Here is a 24922-nt window from a genome sequence, read left to right on the forward strand (position 1 = left end):
GCAACTAATAATCATCGAGGCTATTCTAAAACCCCCAAACACAGTTAGGTTGCATTTTTTTTATCACAGATTTCCTATGTCTACCTCCTGTCTCCATCATCAGATCAGCTTAATGGTGCCATAATATTGCATTGTCACCCGACTTACATATTTATGCAAATTTTCAGCTTCATCGTAAATCGGAAAGTGGGTCAAATTTAACTTGCAAAAATTGTCCCATACTTACTAACAGGGCAAGTTAAATAAAAGCTTGTAAAAAAGGAAATGTTTGATGTTTTCGGAAACACCAGTAGGTACGCCTAGGTAAGTGAGGGTCTGGCAAGTTTTTATCAATTCTGCAATCTTAAACTAGAGGATGCAAGTTTGTCTCTAGAGATCTGAAAATTGATATAGGACCACCTTGTTATAGATAGATAATAAAATACATATATCAGTTTTTTAGAGTTCCGTAATCAAAATGGCAAAAACGGAATCCTTATAGTTCTGTCATGTCCGTCCGTCCGTCCGTCTGACCGTATGTCAGCGGGGGAAGCACTCCATACATGTAACTATATAAAAAAAGTTTTTTTCAATAAAATGATCATGTGGCATATCATTCCATAAGTCTTTAAACTGTTATAAGTTTGCGGAGAGCGTGTTTCGATTTGGTGTATACTTTTGGAAATAATCGCTCCGTAAATCTAAAATATTGTGTAATCTTGTTAATCCTGTTATTTGTATCAATGTGTATTCAAAACGTGCATTTCATTAATTTCAGTGATGGTACACTTTTGTTTGTGTTTGTCATTCATTCACCGTTACTTCTGTTTTACTCATTTTCTCAAAGGTTAACTGGAAGAGATCCCATACAGGGATAAGTTCGCCTTTGTTGTATTTAATTAACTCTGTAACTGTGTTTTTCGTGTTTTTATTTCTATGTACAATAAAGTATATACTTACATACATACATAATCCTTACTTTCCACGAAAATTATTATGAACACGACCGGTGGACCCATTAATGAGTTTATTAAACTTTTTTAACAAAGACGTAATGTGCCGTTAAGTTTCGCCTTTTTGTTTGTATGGCCTTCCTTTTGTCGTTTCATATCGTATTGGGTGTCTTTTATGAATTATTTATAACCTCAGCCTCATAAGTCGCAATAACACCGTAATAGTATTACATCATGGGAAATTAAATTAACAATCATAATAATTGTATTCTTGATCATTAAAATTGTATTCAATAGAACTACGAAGACGAATTGAGCATTGTAATGTAATATAAATTTATTTACAATAATTACTACGCAACATGCGGAATAAGTAACTTACAAAAAGAAGTGAAATCCCACCAAAAACATTTTATGTAAAATTGTTTTCGACAGTTCTAATAAATATCATCTTTCTTTCTCCTTGCACCATTTTTACACGTCTCTATTTCGCCTGATGGTTGACTGGTAGAGAATAGTATTAAGTCCGCCATTTGTACATTGTTTTTTGTATTTTGTGCAATAAGTTTTATATTAATAAAATACATAAATAAATAAAATGTGGCGACACAGACACGACTATATGAATCGTACTGTCAAAAAGTTATTGCCAGATCTAGTAGAGCTAAACTTTTAAGTATATACGCCTTAACTCTACAGATTCTACACCCATTTCAAAATTAAAATTATGAGGTTTGAAAAAATCTAAATAAAATTATTTTAACCGCGGAAAAATAACGTTTTTAAAAAGGTTTCAATAATACATACTTATAACATTAATGTATTGTGTATTCTTTACCGACAAAATCACGGGTACGAGTTAGAATTTTATTATTTTTATAAACTTTACCGATATCAGAGCAACAAATTTAAATTCAAAACGGTTGCTAAGAAAATAATTTAAATCATCTTTAAATCAAAATAATTGTCGATTGATTATAAACGGCTAGCCATCGAATTAAATGCCCATCACTCGAATTTAGTTGAAAACAAATTTCGTTTTCTTTCAAATTTCCTGTTATTTGACTCAAAACCTCGCAGATACCTAATTCTATACCTACCAAAAATCAATACGTTTATAATTTTCGCCATGATAGAGGAAGCAATAACCAAGTCAGTGAAAAAAGGCAATCTTATTGAAAAAATATTAATTAAAAATAGTATACAGCAATTAGATATGGATGGATACGGTTGCCAATTATAATAAAGCAGGGCATGTTATAAATATGCATTGTTAGTACCGACGTGCCATTGCCGCCGCCGCCGCCGCCATGTCGCCGCTCGCCCGCTCGCTGCTCGCGCTCGCCGCGCTGCTCGCCGCCGCCGACGCTATGACGAACCCTTTTTGCGACAGCCTGAGCAGAAGTAATTATCTTTTTTTAAATTATTAATTAGTACTTCTACAGAGATTTTCCGTTTGTGGTTACTTGCTTATTTTTTGCATATAATTTTACCTTACTACGCTCCCACAATGAAAATAAAAATACAAATAAATATCTAGAACGCGGCAGCAATAAAGTTCTGCATAGAATATTTTTGCATGGTGATTGTTACGAGTATTTAATTACGTCTACTGATACTTAAAACAAACATACTTTTTCTGTGAACCCTTTTCTCGGATTAAAATCCGTATAAACTCCCTTATTATGCAACGCTTAGACATTATAACTTTAACCAATAATGAACACTTCACACACACATGTACACTTGAATTACGTCGGCCGATTTTTCAATGATATAAATAGTTTTTGAGAAATCGATACTATTCAACTTCATACGTTGCCCCGGCGCGCGGGTGTCTGCGCGGGCGACGCGAGACACTCACCTCGCTTGGCCGTCGGACGGGGAGCCTGTGTCAGTCAACGCGATGCGAGCGCAATTATTCTGTGTGAATTGATCGTACGATTTTAACTTTTGAGAGTTATTGGTGATAGGACACTGTTTATTTAAGTTCAAAGGGAACGAGTGAGTTTTAAGTTAGCGAACGAACGCAATAATTTGTTTGCTTGTGCAAATTCAAGTTGTAAAGGTGAAGAACGAGGAAGGGGGTTAGAGGGAGTTGGAACAAGCGAGGTAATTCAGATAGCGGACGGCCTTAAGGCTAACTAAAAGTAACTAAGTAAGCTAACTAAGTTTTTGAATATATCTCAACCGGATGTTAACATACAAATTTCTGGATTTTTCTCACTGGCTTACCTAACATGAAAACCCTATACCCATTTCCAGATAACCTAGCAAGTTGAAATTAAGCATCCAGCTAGGCAATTGTGTGGTTACAAACCTAGGAAAAAGAAACAATGATTTTTATGATTTTTAATATTTTCCAAAAAATATCATTTATTTAGCAATTTATTTATTTATTTAAACTTTATTGCACGATATTAAATTGTACAAATGGCGGAGTTAATGCCTTAAGGCATTCTCTACCAGTCAACCATTGCGTCAAACAGAAACTTGTAGTTAGTGCAGGATTGTACACGAGAGGAAATATGAAACACAAATCAAGTTATTCTAAACAATATAACAATATTCTATTCATACATTACATATATACACAAAATACATACATAATTATTATATATATAAATATATTATGTACCCAAGTATACAAGTAACATGCGGATCACTTCGAGCGAGTTAGAGAGTAGAGAGGTGCTTACGTAACTAAAGAAAAATTTGTGTTTAATTTGTTGTTTGTAATTCAAAATATATCCGTCGTTGCTAACTTCGCCGGCAAAAGAATTGAGATCTACTTGTACGAGTATACGGGTGCCAAGTTCACGTTCACTTGAGATGTAATTAAACTTCACGATTTGTCTTGGCTAGTTCTGTTTTAAATTTTTAATAATAACGAACTAAATTTTAGGCAATATTCATAGACAAATATAATATAGCCTATACGTAAAAAAATAACAAACTACAATCAGAAGTAAAAAATACGCAAGTACATAAGCATAACGGGTTAGCATTTTATTGAGTACCTAGCAAGTTAATATTTTGGTGATTAGAACGGAATATTTTTTGCTTACATTATATGGATATTCGCAAAGTAGTACGTGATTCTATTAATATTATTATTCTGTTAACTCTAAATTACAAGTATGACAGTTTGAAACCAGATAAGATATATATATATATATATATATATATGTATATATATTATTTAGAAATTATCATATTTATTACGTCATTTCTTTTACAGGGGAACAAACAGATGATTATGAAACTTTTGTGATAACTGGCACTGGTGATTCGGTCACTGAAATTCCTGATGTAAGACAATTTAAATTTTTTTGTTTATAGCGGATAATATTAATTGTCGGTTTCCAATGATAATACGTAAAAATCATTCTTCAGATTTCCTTTTTTCGAATACTAAACCACTTTTGAACGAAGTTGATACTAGTTGATAATGTGACACCAGGTTTTTTTTTAAATGCATTTACTTTATTTGATTAAAATCTTGTAATATTTTGAACCACTTTTAGGTGTCTAATTAAAAGAGTTGAAATTAGGAACAAATAATGCAATAACAAGCTACAATGAAGATGATCTGATGATGAAGTCGTAAAGATAATTAAGAAACTTCTGGACGAGAAAACGCAAAACATAGAGTTAAGGTTCCTTGAAATTCTTAAGAAGGAAGAAAAGTTTTACGAATCTAACTTAATATTGGTAATTTTTCTATGAAATTCCATTTCGGGAGAAAAACTAAATATTAACAATTTACTTTGTTTTTGATGTCGGTCGCTTCAGCATAATATATTCTAGATTTATAGATTTCGCTTATTATTTTTTTTTGTTTTGCAAATTAAAAAAAAAGGAAGACCTATAAATCTAGGTTTTCGTTGAGTCAATAACATACTAAAAAAATCATGAAAAATGGAAAATATTTAGAAGTGGAAAAATGTTTTCTCTTTTTGTTTGGACGATCGCATTGTATACTCCCCTCTTAAGGGATTTGATAGTTATGAAATACACAAAGCAATACGATATCCAGTTAGCAACTAAAGTGATACTAAAATATTTTATTTTGAGAGTTGTATTTTTTGTGGGCAGAAATGTACCAGACCAGGAAGGAAGTTAGTCGGCGATTATCTCAGCGTGTGTAACGCCTACCACAGACCTAAACTGGCGACACCTATGGGCATAGCCCATCCTTTAGGGGCTGTGTACATCACCTGCCCTAAGACTGTCGATGGCTGCTCGCGGCTCCAACTGCATGTGACGCAGTACTGCAAGATGGTGACGGGGCCAACGCCTCTGCTCTTGGGTTAACGTTGTGGCGATCATGTTGCTTAGCCGAGTGAAGATCGTTCATGGAAAACGCGAATCGAAACTTAAGTATTGTTGCTTGACTTTCGTTCTCAATGTATAATTAAAATCAATTAAAGCATTCAATCATTGAGTATTTTATTAAACCCCAGTGGCGGATTTGCAGTGTCTGCCGCTCTAGGCCCCAGGCCCTGTAATAAGTACTAGCCGCCCCTTTCTCAGCGCACCCATCATAGAGGTAGACTGCCGAGTGCCGCCCCTATCTCGCCGCTCTAGGCCCAGGCCTACTTGGCCTTAGGGCAGGGGTTCCCAATCTTTTTCAACATGCGGCGCAGTTAAAAGTTTAGTATTTTGCAACGGCGCCCTTGTAAATTTAAAATCACGGTCGAAAAAGAGTGACACGACGCTATATTATTTACCGATGCGAGCGCTCAAATAGGTACCCGCGAATATTTGTGGTTTCGGATAATGATAGAACTCACGGCGCCCCTCTTTACTTTCTACGGCGCACCAGGGCGCCGCGGCGCACACTTTGGGAACCCCTGCCTTAGGGTAAATTCGCCACTGTTAAACCCCCAAAAATTCTGACACAAATTTATAGTGGTTTGAAAACCATGTAACTTACTTTTGCTGTCGTTGAATAGGGAATGGGCTTGAAATGCGAAGAGTAGAACATACAAAAGAATTTTAACCAAAGCTAAAACGGACATCTTCGCTTACGATTATTTGAAAAAAGTTTGATGAAATAAATGCCTTAAAGGAATGTTTTTTAACTTATAGAAGGACGAACAAGTGGACAAGCTAGAAATACCATTAAAAAATACTTTATTAAAATAAGAGGGCAGTCTACCGAAATCATTTAATTAGATGACCTATGTACCTAAAACCAATAATAATTAAAATGTATAAATATTTCATATAAGACTCCTTAACTCAAAAAATCTTTTGAATTTAAGATTAGTAGATAAGTTTAAGATTATGTAATGTGATTTTTATTGAAATAAACAGCTGAATTTTTTTTTTATAAGCAAAGGCTGTACGCATCTAGTCAAAATAAAACAAGAAATGATATATTTTTGAATATGCCAGTAATTCAGGAAAAAAGTAGGTAACTAACTATACTGCATGAATCTTAGAAATACCAAATATTGTATTTGATCACAGCGATAGAATATTCATGAAAAAACGATTCAAACGAAATTATTATCGCGTATAATTTTTTTTATGCATGTTTGTACACAGAAAGAATTGAAAATATAAAACATTGTACTATTATTACCTAAGTATCGTATTTACGATTATTTGTGTATCGTATATTTAAATTGTATAAAAACAATATCGAATGTTGCCTTTGGAAACTTAAAACATGCTTGCAGTAAGAAAAAACGCCTCTTCTTTGACAGGCGTTTCGGCAGCTATTCCGTTTCATTCAGACAACTTATTAAGAATAGTTTTTCAATATTCAATATTAAAAAATAAACGTATTAAAATGATGAACAGGTAAGTAATAAAATATGAAATATGTATGTTTTTATTATTCTTACATTACAGTAGGTTTTTATGTTCATTACGACTTTTAAAGAAAACTAACATTAACTCTCATCAATAAGTAGTCATGAATTGGAACAAGTAAATTAAAAAAAAGAAAACTGTTTTTGTAAAAGTAATAATGTAATAGACATTTATTTGTATGTTCATCACGAATATTTGTTTCTGAGTTATGGATTCTATCTAGTACCCATAGTACAAGCTTTGCTTGGTTTGAGGCTCGGTCGATATGTGTAAGACTGTCCCCGAAATGTTTGTTTGTTTGTTTATTTATCTACAAAATAACACACATAGGTTTAGTATTTTATACCAATATCGGAGTGAATAACTGGAAATTAAAACGGCTGCCAAGAAAACGTTTTAGTTTAACCCTTAATGAAAATAAATGCAGATTGATTATAAACGGCTAGCAGTCCATTTAAATTAGCTTCACTCAAAATTGAGTTGAAAAATATATTCTTTGGCATAATAATATTGATAGAGGAAGCGAAAACTAAGGCCATGTTTTGGCTGCCTGTTCCCTTGAGTAGGGTTTGGCAGCGGAGCGGTGAGCGAGTAAAAAATCCACCAATAGAATTGCATAAACGGTGGCTCATTTCAATTCTATTGGTGGATTTCTATCTCATACACCGCTCCGCTACCTCTGCTCCAGTGGACAGGCAGCCTAAAGAAAAAAATAATATTAATAAAAATAATATGCAATTGGATATGGATGGATACGGTTGCCAATTATAATAACGCAGCGCTCGTTATATATGTGAATCGTTGACGCCGTTGCACCATTCCCGCCGCCGCCGCTATGTCGCCGACGCCGCCGCTCGCCCGCTCGCTGCTCGCGCTCGCCGCGCTGCTCGCCGCCGCCGACGCTACGACGAACCCTTTTTGCGACAGTCTGAGTAGAGGTATTTAGGTTTTTTTTCAGTAGTTCTACAGAGTTTATGTAAGTATAAGTAGTGTCCGTTTCGTTACAATGCACTTTGATAGCCTTATTAAAATACCTTCAAGATCCAAACTCAATTGCAACTGTGTTCTCTTTATTTTCAAAAAATAGAAAGATGTAACCAGAGTCCTGTATATTAGTTACAATATGTAAATTATAATTAATCACACGTGTCACTTACGTTACGTGAATGAAATTGTCTTCATGTTTCACAGGCCAGCAAACCGATGACTATGAATATTTTGTGCTAACTGGCACTGGTGATGCGACCACTAAGATTCCAGATGTAAGATTTATTTAAAAACATATTTACATTAGATAATAAATTATATTATAGAATATAAGCCGTTGAAATTTGAGACATATTCTTCAAATAATGAAGAGGTCTATTTAGAAAGGATTTTTGAAAATTCGCCCCTAAAGTGGATAAACACGAGGTTAGAAGTTTTTTGTGTTTTTTTTTTTATCATAAACATTAATGTAACAGTAAACCTTAATCATAATCTAAATCGAGGCTTAAACTACGAGTAGCAAGAACTTGCATGCAATTTACGCCGCATTGCCGACTACTAAAGTGAACTGCATTCAAAAGTTTGATCAGACACCGCAATGTAATGAAAATTGCATAAAAGTTCTTGCTAGTCTAAACCTCGCTTAATGATTGTTTTTTGCCATGTGCAGAAATGTTCCAGACCAGGAAGAGAGTTAGTAGGCGATTATATCAGCGTGTGCAACACTCCATACTCTAAGCCCCAACTGCGCTCGCTTATGCTGGGTACCGATATCACTACTATTCCGTTCTGGGCTGTATACATCGGGTGCTCTCATACTATCCCTGGCTGCTCGCGTCTCGAAGTGCAAGTGACGCAGTACTGCAAGATGGTGACGGCGCCAACGCCGCCGGTCGGAAATGTGTTGGGTTAACGTGGTGATCAATGCACTTAGCTAAGTGTTAATTCTGTATAGAAAACGCCGATAGAAACTTAAAAATTGTTTGTTCGAATCTGCCATCTCAATACGTTGTATCGATTGGTCGATAAAAGATTATCAATAAAACTCGTGTTGACAGTTGCAAACAGACTCATTTTATTTCGTTTTAAATATCGTCGTTGAGAATTCCAAATCCGTTATGTGCTCGATTTTTAATTGACAAATAGTTACCTAGCAGAAAAATAGACCTGGCCGACGGCAGCACTGGTATACAAATGCATGGAATGCATATTAAATAATGATTTTGTTACATTTTTAACAGTTATCTTGGATATGTCACCAAGCCTGTTACAGCGATTTGATAAGTGTCATCTGACATTGATAATGAAATAAAGGACTTTAATATGTCAATATATATTAAAATCAAATAAAGCATTTATTCCCAAGATATTTTATTTGAACCCATTAAGTATTGAAAGAATGTAGTTTTTGTTTGAATACATTCGCAGTATTAGAGACCAAATGGACACATTACCTACATGATTAAATAAATAATTAATAAATAAATATTATAGGACATTAGCCCCGCAGTAAGCTCAATAAGGCCTGTGTCTGTGGGTACTAAGACAACGATATATATAATATTTTTTTTTTTTGCCCTCTCTAGGATTTGAACCCGTGAGAAAAGTATGAGAAGTTTCAGAAAATGTTCGATGTAAAATGTTTCTCATGAAATAAAACTATGCCTTCATTAGCAAGCCAATGAAAATATTATTCTATTTCAATTTAACAAGATTAACATTTCTTTAACCTAGTTTCTATTTTTAATATTTAGGATTGAATATTATTATCTAGTCTTTGCAGGGGCGGATTAAGAAGGCGCGGGGCCCTTAGCACAATAGCTCGCGGGGCCCCCCTGGTTTGAAAAAAAAATGATTAAGTGCGACTCGGATTCGCACCCCGAGGATTCAGTACCATCACAACATTTTTACGATGTCTTAATTTTTGTCCACTCGTTCTCTATTAGTTTTTAACATGTTATGCAGTGTATTTTTTAGGGTTTCGTAGTCACCTAGAAACTCTTATATAAGCAGTTTCACCATGTCCGTCTGTCCGAGGGTTTGCTCCGTGATCTTTAGTGCTAGATAGGGTAAAGGCACCTATTACCGTGGTAGTTAAGGAACTTTTCAAAAGAGATCCAAAAATTAAGGGTATCAATGCTGTCTAACAGCCAGGATTTTTTTTTTCATCAGAGTATTTAATGAACTTTCCGTTTCACACGTTTTTGGATTCATTTTGGGTTATTATATGTATTAAAATATTTTTTGAAGCCAAAATGACCAAATCTTCTATTACCGTGGCAAGGGACAGGCTGTGATTCTATTATCGCGAATTGAGCTTTCATTACCGAGGGTACAATTGGCATGATTTTTCTGCACTCGTTAACAGAAACCAAACTCAAAATTCGAAACCTAATACCGAGGGTTAAAACAATAATAACGACGTGGGTTCTGTATATTATTTTTGTGTCATTAAGTTTAATAATGACACAAAAATAAAAAATAAAACTATAGGAGTATGTTTAAAAATAAGAGATGTATTCGAAGAGATTATAATTACACTTTGGCACAATCAAATACTATTAAATAGTTAACTTACCAAGTACCCACGAGTACCTGTAAAACAAGTTATAAGTTGAATGTTTTACATGTAAAACAACAAAAATTATTGTTAGTAAAGTTTTACTAAGGACGTATATGACAAATAGGCCTGCCTGTTATTAAATAAAGCAATTTTAAATGCTATAAAGATTGATAAGAGTTTGTCTTACTGACATAATTAGCTGCACAAAAAAAACAAGTAAGTAACATTTTCTCATAAGGCACAGCGTAAATTATAGTCGAAATTTTATAAGCTGGACGTTTACCACCTGAGTGAAAGTTTACCACAGTGAAATGGTAAACGTCCACATTATAAAATTTCGACTATATATAAAAACATGAAAATTTTTAATTCTAATATTTTTGATAAGGTTTTTAAGTTAAATAAAGTCTCTCACATATTATGTGTTATAATTTACCCGTTTATAACTAACAAATCACAGTACTTTTCGTATTGCTGATTCTTATAGCTAAAAAAAAAACATGTCTGAGATTTTGGACTACTGTATAAATAAAATTATATAAAAAAAAATCTAATCGGAATTGTCCGGCAGTTGGGTACCCTTCCTTGTCTGTCAGAGTAATAACTGAATCAGAAAACAGAAGAATTTAAATCTGATAATGATAACTGAAGTCTAAATTTTATCAACGAAATCTGTACTTGCGGTACCCTAAATGCGATATTTCAATACAATACCAAATAGTGACTCGGTAATAGATAACTCTTTAAGAGCCTATTACCGACCCATTCGATATTTCTCTGGGTCGGTAATAGATTTCTATACATTCTATTACCGAGGGTAATCTGATCATACCATCGGTAATAGGCTTAATTTGGAGTTTAATTAAACCTAATTCCGACCCTTAAAAAGAATAAAACACAGATGTTTTTTCAAATCAAATCAAACACGTATATTACAAGCTTCTTGTAAAGACAAAATCACATAACTGGCAAGTAAATTTTAGGTTTTAACTCAAAATAAAAAAAAGTTGACAGATTAAGGGTTCCCATAGAAACAAGGAAATCGGTGCTGAAGTTTTTGTTAAAAATTAAGCGTTAGTTGAATACTTTCCACACCACGGAAATAGCTCTTTAATAGCGTGAATAGATCAAGATTGGAATAAATAAAAGAAATTATAAAATTGATAATTTGTACCAAAACTAAAGAGTAAATAACAAAACTACCACTTTTTCTATTAACGTGGCATACCACGGAATTACTTACCACAGAAGTAATTGGCGCCTATCACCGCTGTATTTTATTTTCAATTTTAAACGTATTTCCCGGTCAAAAACTAAGTTAAAAGTAATTCAAAATCGTGTAGAAAACAATACACAACCTCTTAAAAGGCATTGCACTAGTTTATTTGCCATAACTATTACGTAAAACACTAAGTAAGATTGGAGTGCACTTACCTGTGGAGTCACGCGTCTGTATGGAACAACCGGTTCTTGCGCCGCCGTCGCACAAACTGACGAATCGCGAGTTTTTTGTTACACTCACACAAATGCACACTAATGGGCACGATAGACCAATGAATGAGCTTGTTTTGTGTATGCTTTATTTCTTAGAGAATAGATCTGTTTGCTTGCAAAATGCGTATTTGTAAACACCGCGGTGTTAGACGTCGATTTTGATACCCGCGTTAATAGCCGCCGTTACCCTAGCTGTAATTTGGCATGGATACATAAATCATGCATTGCGACAGAACGGGTAAAATAAAAACTATAAAAAAAATTAGGATACCTCTCGTACAAAATGTTTTTACTTTGATATTTTTTTGCTTTGACCCTGTAGTGTGGCGTATGGTTGGATAAGCTCTTTCGAAACGAATAATGGTCTCCAAAAACCTTTTTTTAAATAAAGTTATTATTTTCGGAAATAATCGCTCCGAAAGAAAAAAAAATGTAGGGAGGAATTTCGATCTTTTTATTTTTTTACTAATACATTTTAAAAGAGCCTAATCTTAATGAAGTTGGGTTATTTTATCACAGTTCCTTTCTTTTATATAGGTTTCCTCCTTACCTTCGGTTTTCATCATCAGATTAGGTCGATTTTGCCAAATTTTGACAAATGGTCAAAAAAATAGTTTGCAGATGGTTTGCAGGTTTTGAAAACAACTTACGAGTATTACAAGTTAAAGCATGTAGGGATACTGTTTAACAACATCAAGATTATTAAGTTTAATAAAAGCTTGTAAAAATAGGTGAAAAGTGAGTCAGACCTAAGAAGTGGGAACTAATGGCTAAGTGAGCCAAAAAACAAGTCCGAAGGCTGAGCCCCACGAGCTGAATATCCGGACCGATCGGACCACCCGATTTCGTAGCGTTCCCGTGCGAAACCGAAGGCCAAGCTGCAGGAAAGCAGAGTCTAGAATGAAATCAATGCCAGAGTGTGAACGAGGCCGTAGGCCGAGCTCCGTATAAGGGTGGAGGCCCGGAGCGTTCAATCACGGCGCGCCACCATGCAAAGACTGAATTGTAGGAGAACAGAGTTTGGAATTGATCTCGGCTCGCCTGCTGCTCGGCCTTAGTTCTTGCTCGAAAGTGCGACTTGCTGGGATGCTTTGGGTATCGGCTATGTAGGGCTTTACATCCGGCTTATGCGAATGCAAAGCCCTGCATAGGGGCCCCGCTGTTTTCTTTTTATAACATTTTGACAATTAGATCATATGTATCACAGCTTTGCAGCAACTCGGCATATTTTGGGCCCGGCCAGCCGTAGAGGAGCGCGTCCTTTGGCCTACTACGGGCTCAAAGCTGATCATCATTAGGCATTAGCTGTAAGGTGCAATTTGTTATTTGAAATAATAATTAGTAAATAAATCATCCTTCCTTGCTTTTCACTAATATGTTTACAGTATCTTCTTTTGTTCGTTTCCGAGCTCTGCCGTTTCCTGCAGCTTAGCCATGCACAAAAGTTTGCACCTTCCCTAACACTCTGCACCTTCGGTATTATGCTAAACTCTGCTCTAGGTCTTTGCGTAAGCCTAAAAAAATCTTTAAATTTGGTATCGTTGTAAAGAAAAATAGACAGGATAATAACAAATAATAATAATTGATCAATATTGTTACTGAGTTACGAAAAAAAATACATTGTAAATAAAATGTGGTGGTACAGGATCCGCGGAGTGCGAGTTCTACTTGGCCGGTTCCGCGTGCCGAAATCGCATGGTCAGGGTCGGAGCGCGGGGCCCCGCTTAGGCGCGGGGCCCTTAGCATATGCTTTTTCTGCTGTTCGGTTAATCCGCCACTGAGTCTTTGATTTTAATAATATTGATATGTGACAGACCTTATGTCAGTTGGCGCTTACTTCGCGTATATGCAAGGTAGAGGCAAGGAACAAAATCTCCATATACCAAATTTTGCCCGACAAAAAACCATAAATAGGTGGCGCTACAATCATAGACAGCGCACTTCACTCCGTCAATAAGGTTCTTAGCTACTCTAGCGCTACTCTGGAGAGATTGGGAACTATTTATTTATAGCTGACAGCTGGACACTTTCATTTTCATTTTCATTTCACCATTATTATGTGCGCGCCGCTAATAAAGGCGTAAGCGCCGACTGCCATAAGGACCCTTTTGATATGGACTGTCATATATATATACGTGTATTTATTTTCATGTATGTATTTTTTACCAACAGCAATAACTGCTAATAGCAGCAAATAATGAATCATTACCGTCACATGGTCGTAAGGTGAAAAATTTATTCAGCATTATTTTTTATTACACAGTTCTTGTAGTAACGAAAGGCCAAGCCACATATTAAAAAAAAAAGACGTGTGGCACTCGGGGACTGCCGCGGTAAAGCTATTGCATAGCATTTTGTATCAACTTATGCAATTATAATTATTTATTTATTTTATTTATGCAGTATTTCTTTTTCTTTGATATTAATACCACCATAACCAACCACCAGTAAACCAGTATAATGATATGATCTCAGTTGATAGGGATCTCGAGGTTTCACTTCTGATGGTTTTTCGGAAAAGACAAGTACGCTTGACAAGAGATAATGTAAACACTGGTAATTCGTAGTTACTCCTGGTATTTATATATTCCAATCGTTCACCGAGCGCACGACTCAAGATAACCAATATAAAAGTGTGAACCTTGTTTATTCATAGTTACGATACGTATACGGATTCACTTATATTGGACAAGTTGTAAGTCATGGGAATAAGCGCCTTCGCCTGTTTTAGAGTGAGGGAACTAGCACGAAAAACTGACTTATAAACTCGACGCCAAAGCGGCAAACGCTTTCTAATTCAAAAGTTATAATGTGTTGACGGACTTGCCTTGTAGACGGTCTTGCCCACAGTGACCTTATATTAAAATAAAAACCGGTTACATTCTATAGTTTCAAGGAATAGGAGCACATGATTTAAAAAGTTGCATTATTTATAAAAAAAATTGCTGACTCGGGCATGCATGCACTGCATGAAGCGGGCATGCCTACTTGACACTCGGATAAACGTGTTTCTCACATGGGTAATGCATTATTTAGCTGTCGCTCTCACTCAATAACAAGGAAATTTTTAATTTTATTTAGAAAAAATATGTTTTCAAATGTTATAATAGTACTTACGAATGAAAAGTGATACCGTGAGCTTTGTTTTTGTGCTTGGAGCTATTGAAGCACTGGAAAAAGGCGCAACACGGCATTCTTTGGCAATATTTTATCGAATTTGATGACAATGTTGACACTTCAGCGTCACCCATACGACTAATTCAATATAGGTCCCGGAACCTATATTTTGTGGCTCACGATCGACCGCCTGGTACCTCATCTACCCCTATTACGTACATCAATGATACATACAGATTACTATAAACAGCTGCTTATGTATTTGTCCGATTTCGGAGCAGCTCGTCTCGATTCGTGCGAGTTTCGTAGAGTAGTACCATAGAAATAGGATAGTATAGAACGACTGTCAAACTTCAAAAGTGTGACCAAAAATGAAATGCAAGTGTGTGCGTAAATTGTCTATGTGCGAACAAAAATAGTGATGTCATGTTACAACATATTAATAATCTATCGATGTTTAACTGCTTTATCGACTACTTTTTCAAATGTGTTTGTTTTTATAAAAAATGTAATAGGTATGAGTATTATTACTACTATTAGACCTTATTAGCGCCTTTAGTACCTTTAATTTTCTTTTACAGCGGACGCATAGTAAATAACAATACTGATAGTGATAACCGAGGCTACAGTTACAGTCGTTTCAGTCAGCATCAAAATGGTCAAATATATAGGTACACATGTGTCACAATGGTCAAATATATATTGTTACTTATTTTACAGTACATATGGAGCTACTTTACCGCACTAGTGCGATAATTAGCACATTACGTAACTATATCGAACATTTTAAGGGCCATATGTATTGTAATACATTTGCGAATAGTTAATTCGAAACTCGTGTCGACTTAAAATCGTATCGCCACTCATTGCGATTTTTTATTTTTCTCACCTGGTTTGGTGTTCTGGGACGTTTACTTACTTACTACTTACTCCGTTGGCTCAGCGACCCAAAATGAGACTTGGCCTCCGACACAAGACAGCGCCACTTTTCTCGGTCCTGTGCGACCTCTCGCCAATTGTCGACTCGAAGCTCGCGCAGATCCGCCTCCACCATGTCGCTCCAGCGATACCTAGGGCGTCCGATAGGACGTCCTGCTAGGCGACCCAGGTACGCTCTTTTTACGTTTTTTCGTTTTTACTTGACTAAATTACTAACGTAGTCCGATCAAGCATTATGGAACCCGGCGCTGTCGGTAAAGCAGGTGACTCGCGTTGATAAAGCAGGTTTCTGTCGTATGCGGGTGTGAGTGGTGTAACATGTGCAATGTCGTTAACACAAACACATGCTAAGTGTTAACAGTAGGCGCAAATAGTTGACTTACCAAAGAAAATTTGAAATTCGCGCCTTTTCCGCCTGACAAGTTGGGTTGGGTGTGTATACGCTGTCTTGTGTTTCCTTGTGTTAGCGGCAAAGCCGTGGAAAAGTGGTTAAAATGTAAGTAATGTGTTGGAAAGTGAAGTTTAAATTTATCGCTGAACATGTGCATCTTCAAAAAAGGTATTATAACAATCGTTATTATTTTACGTCGGTTATAAAGGTTAATATCTTAATGATGTCTTGTGAACAACTAATTCCATACCTACTAATATACCGACAAGTTATCGATACAGTCATATGAACATTTTGTCAAGCCCTAGCGTAAAGTAACAGTTTAGGTTTTTACACAAAATATTCTAAATTATTGACTAATATCATGAAATATTAACACACAATTGAAGAAAAACTTATAATGAACTGTATAAATTGGCTTTTTACACTTTTTATGCTGTTAATTTGATATAATATCGTTACGAAAATTTCGCTACGATTATCATAATTACCTGTGAAATGAGTATTTCCCTGGGTTTTTTGGCCCTGAAACACAACAATCCGGCACACAACATGACACCATCTTCACTAAATTACTTACTTAATATTTATTTTTGATTTTGATTCTCGTATATTTTTAACGTTAAAAAATACGGCAATATGATTTTGGCCGCCTCGGCCGCCTTCGAATTCAAAAAATGGTTACGTTTTCTCATATGTAGTCTGCCTCTTTCACACTCGTGGCTTGTTCATATACGTGATGGCTTCCCTTTCGCACACTTCATCTGTCTGTCAAGCGAAGCGTATGACAAGTCTCTGAGTAGTACAATACGTCTAATCGCACGCACACAACGCCGTGTCGAAGACTGCCGAACTGAAACGACGTTAGACGAAGTGGGGAGCGTGAGGTTTTTTCGTTACGGAATTTCTGGATTCGGTCCCCGCGCTCAAGGCCCGCGATAGAAGCTATGCAATAGCTTAAAAAACATTTTCAGACAACACTGTGTCTGATTTTGACTAAGGTGTAGAATTTGTTTAGGGCTTGTAGAGTTAGAAGCTTGGCTGTACTCGTACAAGAGATTATTAGACGTTTTGACAGAGCGAGCCTCGAGGTTTCGTCTTGGCAACATTTTACATGAAAACGTTTTTGATGGGATTTTTTTGTGATTTGCTTATGACAGTCTTCCATCTCCTAATTTAAAGGGTAGGGGTGAGTAACTATTAAAAATCCTGAAATACGTATCTAGAGGCATATTTTATACAATAAGATTTTTTTACTGGTTCTCCATACAACCCCATTTTCCGCTAAAGCCCTTTTCCTCCCCCTTTTCACCCCTACGGGGGATTTTGGGTTTGAAAACTATTCTGTATCCTTCTCCATAACAAACACTTTCTACATACCAATTTTCCTCTATATCGGTTCAGCGGTTATTGATTCCCCATACAAAATTCCACCCCCCCCCCCCTTGTAACTTCTCGGCGTGTTTCTACTTTTAAATTTAATAAAAATTTAAATTTTCGGTCTGGCCTAGTTGGTAGTGACCCTCACTATGAAGCCGATGGTCCCGGGTTCAAATCCTGGTAAGGGCATTTATTCGTGTGATGAGCATGGATATTTGTTCCTGAGTCATGGGTGTTTTCTATGTATTTAAGTATTTATAAATATTTATGTATTATATATATCGTTGTCTAAGTACCCTCAACACAAGCCTTATTGAGCTTACTATGGGACTTAGTCAATTTGTGTAATAATGTCCTATAATATTTATTAATTAATATTTATTAAAGAAAAAACAAAAAAAATTTAACCCCACTGATGTCGAAGGGATTCTAACTTCTACTGGTTCGGGCTACACGAAATCACTGACAACTAACAGTCAGTTTTTTGAGACTATTCGTGACACGGATTCATTTTTTCATCAAAATATTTTTAACATTTCAACACACACATATACTCAGGCAAACTCACTTTGTCTGTAGAAAATGGCGCGAAATTCAAATTTTCTATGAGAGCACACCCCTTCCGGCCTACATTTTAAATTTACCGCCATTTTATACTGACAGAAATGGCTAGCCAAACTAAATCTAGGATCCTCAGCTTCGTCGGCACTACTGGTTAGGGTAATATGCCGATCAAACTTTTATATTAGATTATCAATATATTTTATTTCATTGTCGATGGGTAGGGTGACAAGTGTCAACTCTATATAAATTAATAACACTAGACCCTACTCATAGTGTTGTGTTCCTGCCGGTGAGTAAGGTTGCCAGAGCTCAACGAGGGGCGGGAGGGGGTTAGGTTCGGCAACGCGCATGTAACTCCTGTGGAGTTGCAGGCGTACATAGGCTACGGAGACTGCTTACCATCAGGCGGGCCGTATGCTTGTTTGCCACCGACGTAGATAGATAGATAGAATACTCTTTATTGGCACACCTCAGTAAAAATATACAAGAAAAATAAACAATTGATTAAATTACAACGACGACGACGATGACGACGTAGTATAAAAAAAAATAACCTAAAAGCGCCAAATCTTTGAAAATTCTATTGAGATGTCAGTGTCATCTGTCAGAGTACCCATCGAGTTTGAAAAATACTAGTTCCAAAGAATGTCTGTCACATTATTTATTTTCTAAGATGATTGTAATTCTCAATTAAAATATTTTTATTGACAGATAATTTTAGATGACTACACTCATTCATATGTGCTCTCAGATTGGTAACGTTAATTTTTGCGCAAATGAAATAAATAGTAAATGTTTTATTGTTGAACGAAATATATATTTACGGATTTCTTTTTCTGTTTGTAGGTATTTAATATAAAATCCGTATAATTATACTGTACCAAAAATGTTTTCCGTGCCTCCAGTAAAGGAGGAATTCAGCAGTACGGCGAGCACGAACAGGGAACAGGCGAGCATTGATTATGGCGGAGGCGTTATATTTGGGCTGATTTTTTATGGTGACTATTTTTTTTTCTACAGCACACGTAACGTATTAAGTATGTAGACCGAATGACTATTTAGTACTTAATATGCAACATAATTATATTCTTGCACGGTAACCTATTAGTGTTGTTATCTAAACGTAGAATATATATATTTCCATATATAATCAAATTAAAAGATAATAATTATAAAATTACTTAGACAACTAACAAGTTAAGAGTCCGTAGCAAGCTTAGCCGAATTTCATCTTCCCATATTAACGGAGTTTCGTTCTCATTTTGAAAACTATGTGATAGATCTATCACGTACAAGGAACATCTTGTGAAGCTCTCCCAGAAATTATCAACGCGAAATAATATCCTGCATAGGCTATGTGGAACCTCGTGGGGAGCATCTGCCGATTGCCTGCGCACCACTGGTATCGCACTAGTTTATTCAGCAGCGGAATACTGTGCCCCAGTGTGGTCAGAAAGCGCTCACGTGGGCAAGGTGGATACCAAACTGAATGAGACTATGCGTTGTATATCAGGAACGATTAAGTCCACTCCTTCCCATTGGCTACCAATATGGCACCTCCACACTTGAGGAGAAAACATGCACTCAGGAGAGAAGCTGAGAAGATCAGCTCCAAGCCAGCATTGCCTATCCACAATCAGTTTTTCTACCCACCACCCCAACGCCTAAAGTCCCGAATTCCTGCGTATGCTGCTGCTCAAACTCTAAATGGTTTCAATGTGACTGAAGCCTGGAAAACTGAATGGATCACTGCTTCTGCTGGCTCTCACGTAGAAACCATAGACCCGACTTCTAAACCATTAGGATTCAACCTCCCCCGGAGATTGTGGTGCCGCTTAAATAGACTGAGAACGGGTCACGGTCGCTGCAATTACTTTCTGCATAAATGGGGGTGGAAGGACTAGGCAATGTGCGAGTGTGACGAAGAAGTCCAGACTATGGAGCATATAATTCAGCGATGCCCTCTGCACTCATACTCGGGACCACCAGAGGACCTGCTGCGCCTAACACCCGACGCAATTGCGTGCCTGAACGCTTTGAATATTGACATGTAATTTAAATTTTAATTGTAATGTAATTTTTATTCTGTGATATTTATGTAACTGCCTATTTTTTGTATAATCCATACGATTAAATAAATTCCCCTAAAATAAATCAGAGCAAATAACTTCAATTTAAAAACGACTGTGAAGAAAACCGTGTAACATTATATTAAATTGATTATCAATGGATAAATTTATCGAGCCGGATAATATGGATACGGCTATTTGTTATAATGCGTAGCGCGTATTATAAAAATGGGAATCGGCGTTGTTACTGCAGTATTCCCGCCGCCGCCGCCGCCATGTCGCCGCTCACCCGCTCGCTAGTCGCGTTCGCCGCGCTACTCGCCGCCGCCGACGCCAATTCTGTCTTCGCCAACGCCGACTCAAATCCTTTTTGCAACTCCGTGGCGACAGGTTCTGGCAGTATTATGCCCCAATAATGTCAATAGATTTATTTATATTATTTTACAGTACATATGGGGCTACTTTATAGCACTAGTGCGAGAAGTAGCATATTACGTTACTGTGTCGAACATTTAAAGGGCCATATATACTGTAAAACGTTGTACGATACATGTGCGAATAGGTAATTCGCAACTCGTGTCGATTTAAAACACTCCCTTCGGTCGTGTTTTAATTTATCGCCACTCGTTTCGAATTTCCTATTTGTCGCACTTATCGTAATGTACTATTTGAGCCGTTTATGAACTTTCGAGCTGTTTTTTACATAAAATTACATTTGTTAATTTTCCAAGCTATATTTTGTTTAAATTTTAAAGTGAAAAAAAAAACAGTTCACCAAAGGACGCCTTAGGGTGCGACTCTGTTCATCCATATGACACATGGCTAAATATCCCGAGAACTATTTTAAGCTATTGATATAATTACAATAGGTACTAATAGTGGTTTTCAAATGTAATTTGTTTACAGCTTAAAAAACATTATTATACAAAGAATTAAAAGTCTTTCGTTACATAATGAGATAATAAAAAGTTTATACCGACCGTTATTTTTACGTTATAATTAAAATTAATTTCATGAAACAAGTTTTCACATCCTACAGTATTCATGAAAAAACTAATATACCTAATAATAAAAACCTGAATACAAAACGTAAATAATTTACCTATATGTTTCACAGGCAACCAACGCTCGGACGGCGCGCCGTGGCAGAGGCCTAATTTTGTTTTCGAGGTTTCCCGACCCAGTGGCATTGTTGACATCCCTGACGTAAGATTTTTTATACTATTTGCGTAATTTTGTTGGAAATTATCAGCTAAGTTTTTGTGCTTTATACATTTATATATCTACAAGCTTTTATTTAAGTTGCGATGTTTGTATTTGACCTCAACAATCAGGCCAAATCTTGCAACCTTAAGAACACTTCGCATTCGGGCCGACTCGAACTTTACGATTTGTCAAAAATTTGCTAATGATACGATATCGATCGGATATGTCAGAAGTGAAGATTTTGTTTGAAGAAACGTATCTTAAAGTTCGAATCGGGACGATTATTCAATTGAGTTGATATTTCAGATACATAATGCAATTTGGAGTGATTTGACTTGATTTGAGTGATGTGATTTGTACCAAGGTCTTATTTGACACCCTAGTTAGATGACCAGAAATGAATGACCACCGCTTGTCTAAAGCTGTTCCCCACCCTGAGTTAGCAGTGGGTAAGCGTAAGCACGATGGTCAGGACCTGCGGTACAAGGTCGCGCTCAAAGTGCATCAAAGCGTTTGCGCTATCGACCTTGAGCGTTGGGAGGAGCTTGCTGGAAGAAGATCATCTTGGCGTTCTACCATCTATAACGGCGTCAAAAAATTGAAACAGCATCACAAGCTTAGACATAAAAAGCCAACAAAAAAGAGACCTAAGCCTTCATGTGTATAAGTTTTACGCAGCTGGCCAATGTTGTTGTCACGCGAGATGTCATACGTAACGAACACATCCGTGGCAGCCTCGGAATTCGTGACGGAAGTCGCCTTCGATGGTATCACCACATAAGCCGTAGACCGTTAGAAACAAATTTGAATTTTCCATACCTACTCGTATTAAACACGTTTTTTTAGGTTTGCTAAAATGGTATAAACGAAATATTAATTGTATTAGACTGGTCCGTTTGTCTGTCCAATCATCCACGGGGTCCTCTGACTTATGTCATACATATTTAAATTTATTGTAAATATTAGTTGAGACGTTTTTGATGTTTCGCCAGAAATATCTTGATTCAATAAATTAACGTATTGGTGCCAAAATCCATCTTTTGCTTGGTGATTTGCTTTTGTTTTTTGGTCGTTACTTCAATGATAGTTAGTATATGAAGATAGGTTAGGAATATACATATATGTGACAGATAAAGCTAACATTTAAATCGCAATGATCATAAAAGAGATCGGAGATTTCGGGGCAATATGAAATATATCTGTCTTCTTTGAAAGAAGACCATCGATTTTGTTAAACATCATAAAGGCCATCAACACACTTATAATCTCTCTGGTGTTGCGGGTCTCCATGGGCCAGGGTAATCGGTTACCTATACTTATATCATAAAAACTATTAATTCGGGTCTGAATATATAAACCCTTTACAGCGTTCAAGGTCAACATGGGACCGTTTTCCGTTGACCACGGACGCTGTAATCGGTTCGAAATGAATAAATGAATGAATGAAAGTTTATTCACAAAAGAAAAGTCGGGGTGTATTTTAAATTCACTATCCTCGACAGTTATAATCTGTTTACATAGTTTTATTTTAACTTTACTTTATGTATGTACACAGAAATGCAGCCAATCCGGAAAAACGTTAGTCGCTCAATCCATCTATGCATGCAGCAGAGCCGGGCCTCCTTCCATCTCCGTCGGGGGACAGCAGTTCTCTCCGATAACGGTCATGTGCCCGGATACTGCCGGCGGCTGCTCATTTAACGTTTCGCAGTTTTGTGACGACTAAGACATTAATCAAAAGGAATCTGATTGTTTTTAGTATTTTTATTTACATTTCTTTAAATACATACTTAAAAGTTAATTATCCTCCCGTTTTAAAACGTATTAAATTGAAATAGCAAGCGTTGTAAGTTCAATATATTTAAACGGGTATGTTAACGGCACCAATCATGGAACATTTAAGAGAAAATTGGAGTGTTTTTGATATTTCACGGACACCTGTAAAATTTCTACCGCTTTACGCTTTAAAAGTTGAATGTCCAATTCGTCCTTTATGTTTTCTATGTATTTAATGAAAGCTACTGCAATTGCTTTCAATATTATTAACCAATTAAAACTGTAGTTTTTTGCTCCAGTCATGGAATGTATGGCGCCATTCATTTTCAAAATAACAGATATCAATGAAAAATTAAACTGAGGCACCTCTCTGGCTCTTGTTTATGGTAAAATGTTGCTAGCGATTAAAAACTGATGGTAAATACTTGTTTTACAGGATTTGTCTGTACCATCCCATTACTGGTGCCTGTTCCATTATAGGGGTGTTTACTATAAATATACTTACGATAATACATATACGCTAACTTTGTCTTTATCTAGAAAAAGGTAGGTAACATCAAAGAGAATTTGAAATAGAGGTGGATTGTCAAAGAAAACTTTGTAGTTACAGTAAATTTGAGTTTGGTCCGTATTCATTCACTGGTATGTTTTAAATTTGTTCAATATCGAAAAGTGGCGCCATCTAATATATCAAAGGCCAAAGGTATGGCGGTATCGTTTCGAGCGATGGCGCCACACCCTTTAGCCGATGCCCGGTAAGATGGCGCCACTTTTGCAGTGAAAGAATAAGGATAAAAGTTTTAACGTATCGAAAGAAATTTACTGTGTCAAAAAAATATATTTGACAATTCTCTATTTCAAATAAGGTAAACGGCGTCTTCGTGTTAGTACGTTATTTCGTTAGTTTGGTTTCTGACGCAAATAATAAGCAATTTCAATATTAATATTTTATTCTAATTTCTCTTATAATAATGAAATCTGTATTATTTAATCTCTTCAAAAAACCAAGAACCAATATTTTAATAACTTAACTGAGAGTTTTGCCTCTACGAAGCATTTCCTCTACATACAGGGAAACCTATGTTATCGGCTACGACGTAGCGCTACGACCGTAGCTAAGTGGTAAAAGTGTTAACAAGTGCCATTTAGGGCGAATATTTTAGGTCTTATTTGAATACATTAACACATTGTGGAAGATCTGTGTCCTTACAACGCCGGTATGTAATAGTTGTTTATGTGACTGCTACGTAATGAAAGGCATTAAAATACGAGTGTGGGTTTATGAAACGAATGAAATGAGTATGAAGTATGAGTAGAGTATGAAGGATCACACGAGTATTTTAATGCCTAATTATGTACAGTTACGAGTACATACACTGCTTTATCTACATCAATAAGTATCATAAGCTTCAATAAAACAAGTTATTTTATACTTAAGATCTAATAAAAACATGAATTATGCACGTCACAGATTCGTTGTTTTTTTTTATTCAGAGACAAACTAGAGTCGAGGTCGACGTTCGATATGAAATAACATGCGAGATTGGTCAAAATTGTTTGCAACTGATACTTCATTTCGAATAGAACATCATCTCGACTGATACTAAAATAGAGGTCAAATCAAATTTCTTTGTTTCTCAGAGATGTTCTAAATTTGAATGTAATTAAGGAGTCAGTT

General features: G+C 36.1%; 3 protein-coding genes across 3 annotated transcripts; all 3 read left to right on the plus strand.

Moving 5' to 3' along the window:
* Positions 1-2037: 2037 nt before the first annotated feature.
* On the plus strand, positions 2038-5372 carry LOC133518397 (uncharacterized). The gene is made up of 3 exons (XM_061852074.1): positions 2038-2336; positions 4174-4244; positions 5031-5372. Exons 1-3 carry the CDS (start codon positions 2243-2245, stop codon positions 5247-5249), a joined length of 384 nt encoding a protein of 127 aa, XP_061708058.1. The 5' UTR covers positions 2038-2242; the 3' UTR covers positions 5250-5372.
* Positions 5373-7492: 2120 nt separating this feature from the next.
* LOC133518310 (uncharacterized) lies at positions 7493-8810 on the plus strand. Its single transcript, XM_061851982.1, has 3 exons — positions 7493-7696; positions 7950-8020; positions 8416-8810. The coding sequence occupies exons 1-3, from the start codon at positions 7594-7596 to the stop codon at positions 8656-8658; spliced, it is 417 nt and encodes a 138-aa protein (XP_061707966.1). The 5' UTR covers positions 7493-7593; the 3' UTR covers positions 8659-8810.
* An 11643-nt stretch (positions 8811-20453) lies between these two features.
* On the plus strand, positions 20454-24714 carry LOC133518344 (uncharacterized). Its single transcript, XM_061852016.1, has 3 exons — positions 20454-20652; positions 21380-21468; positions 23024-24714. The coding sequence occupies exons 1-3, from the start codon at positions 20469-20471 to the stop codon at positions 23192-23194; spliced, it is 444 nt and encodes a 147-aa protein (XP_061708000.1). The 5' UTR covers positions 20454-20468; the 3' UTR covers positions 23195-24714.
* The last annotated feature ends 208 nt before the right edge of the window (positions 24715-24922 follow it).

This window comes from Cydia pomonella, chromosome 5 (genome assembly GCF_033807575.1).
Source record: "Cydia pomonella isolate Wapato2018A chromosome 5, ilCydPomo1, whole genome shotgun sequence".
Lineage (NCBI taxonomy): Eukaryota > Metazoa > Arthropoda > Insecta > Lepidoptera > Tortricidae > Cydia > Cydia pomonella.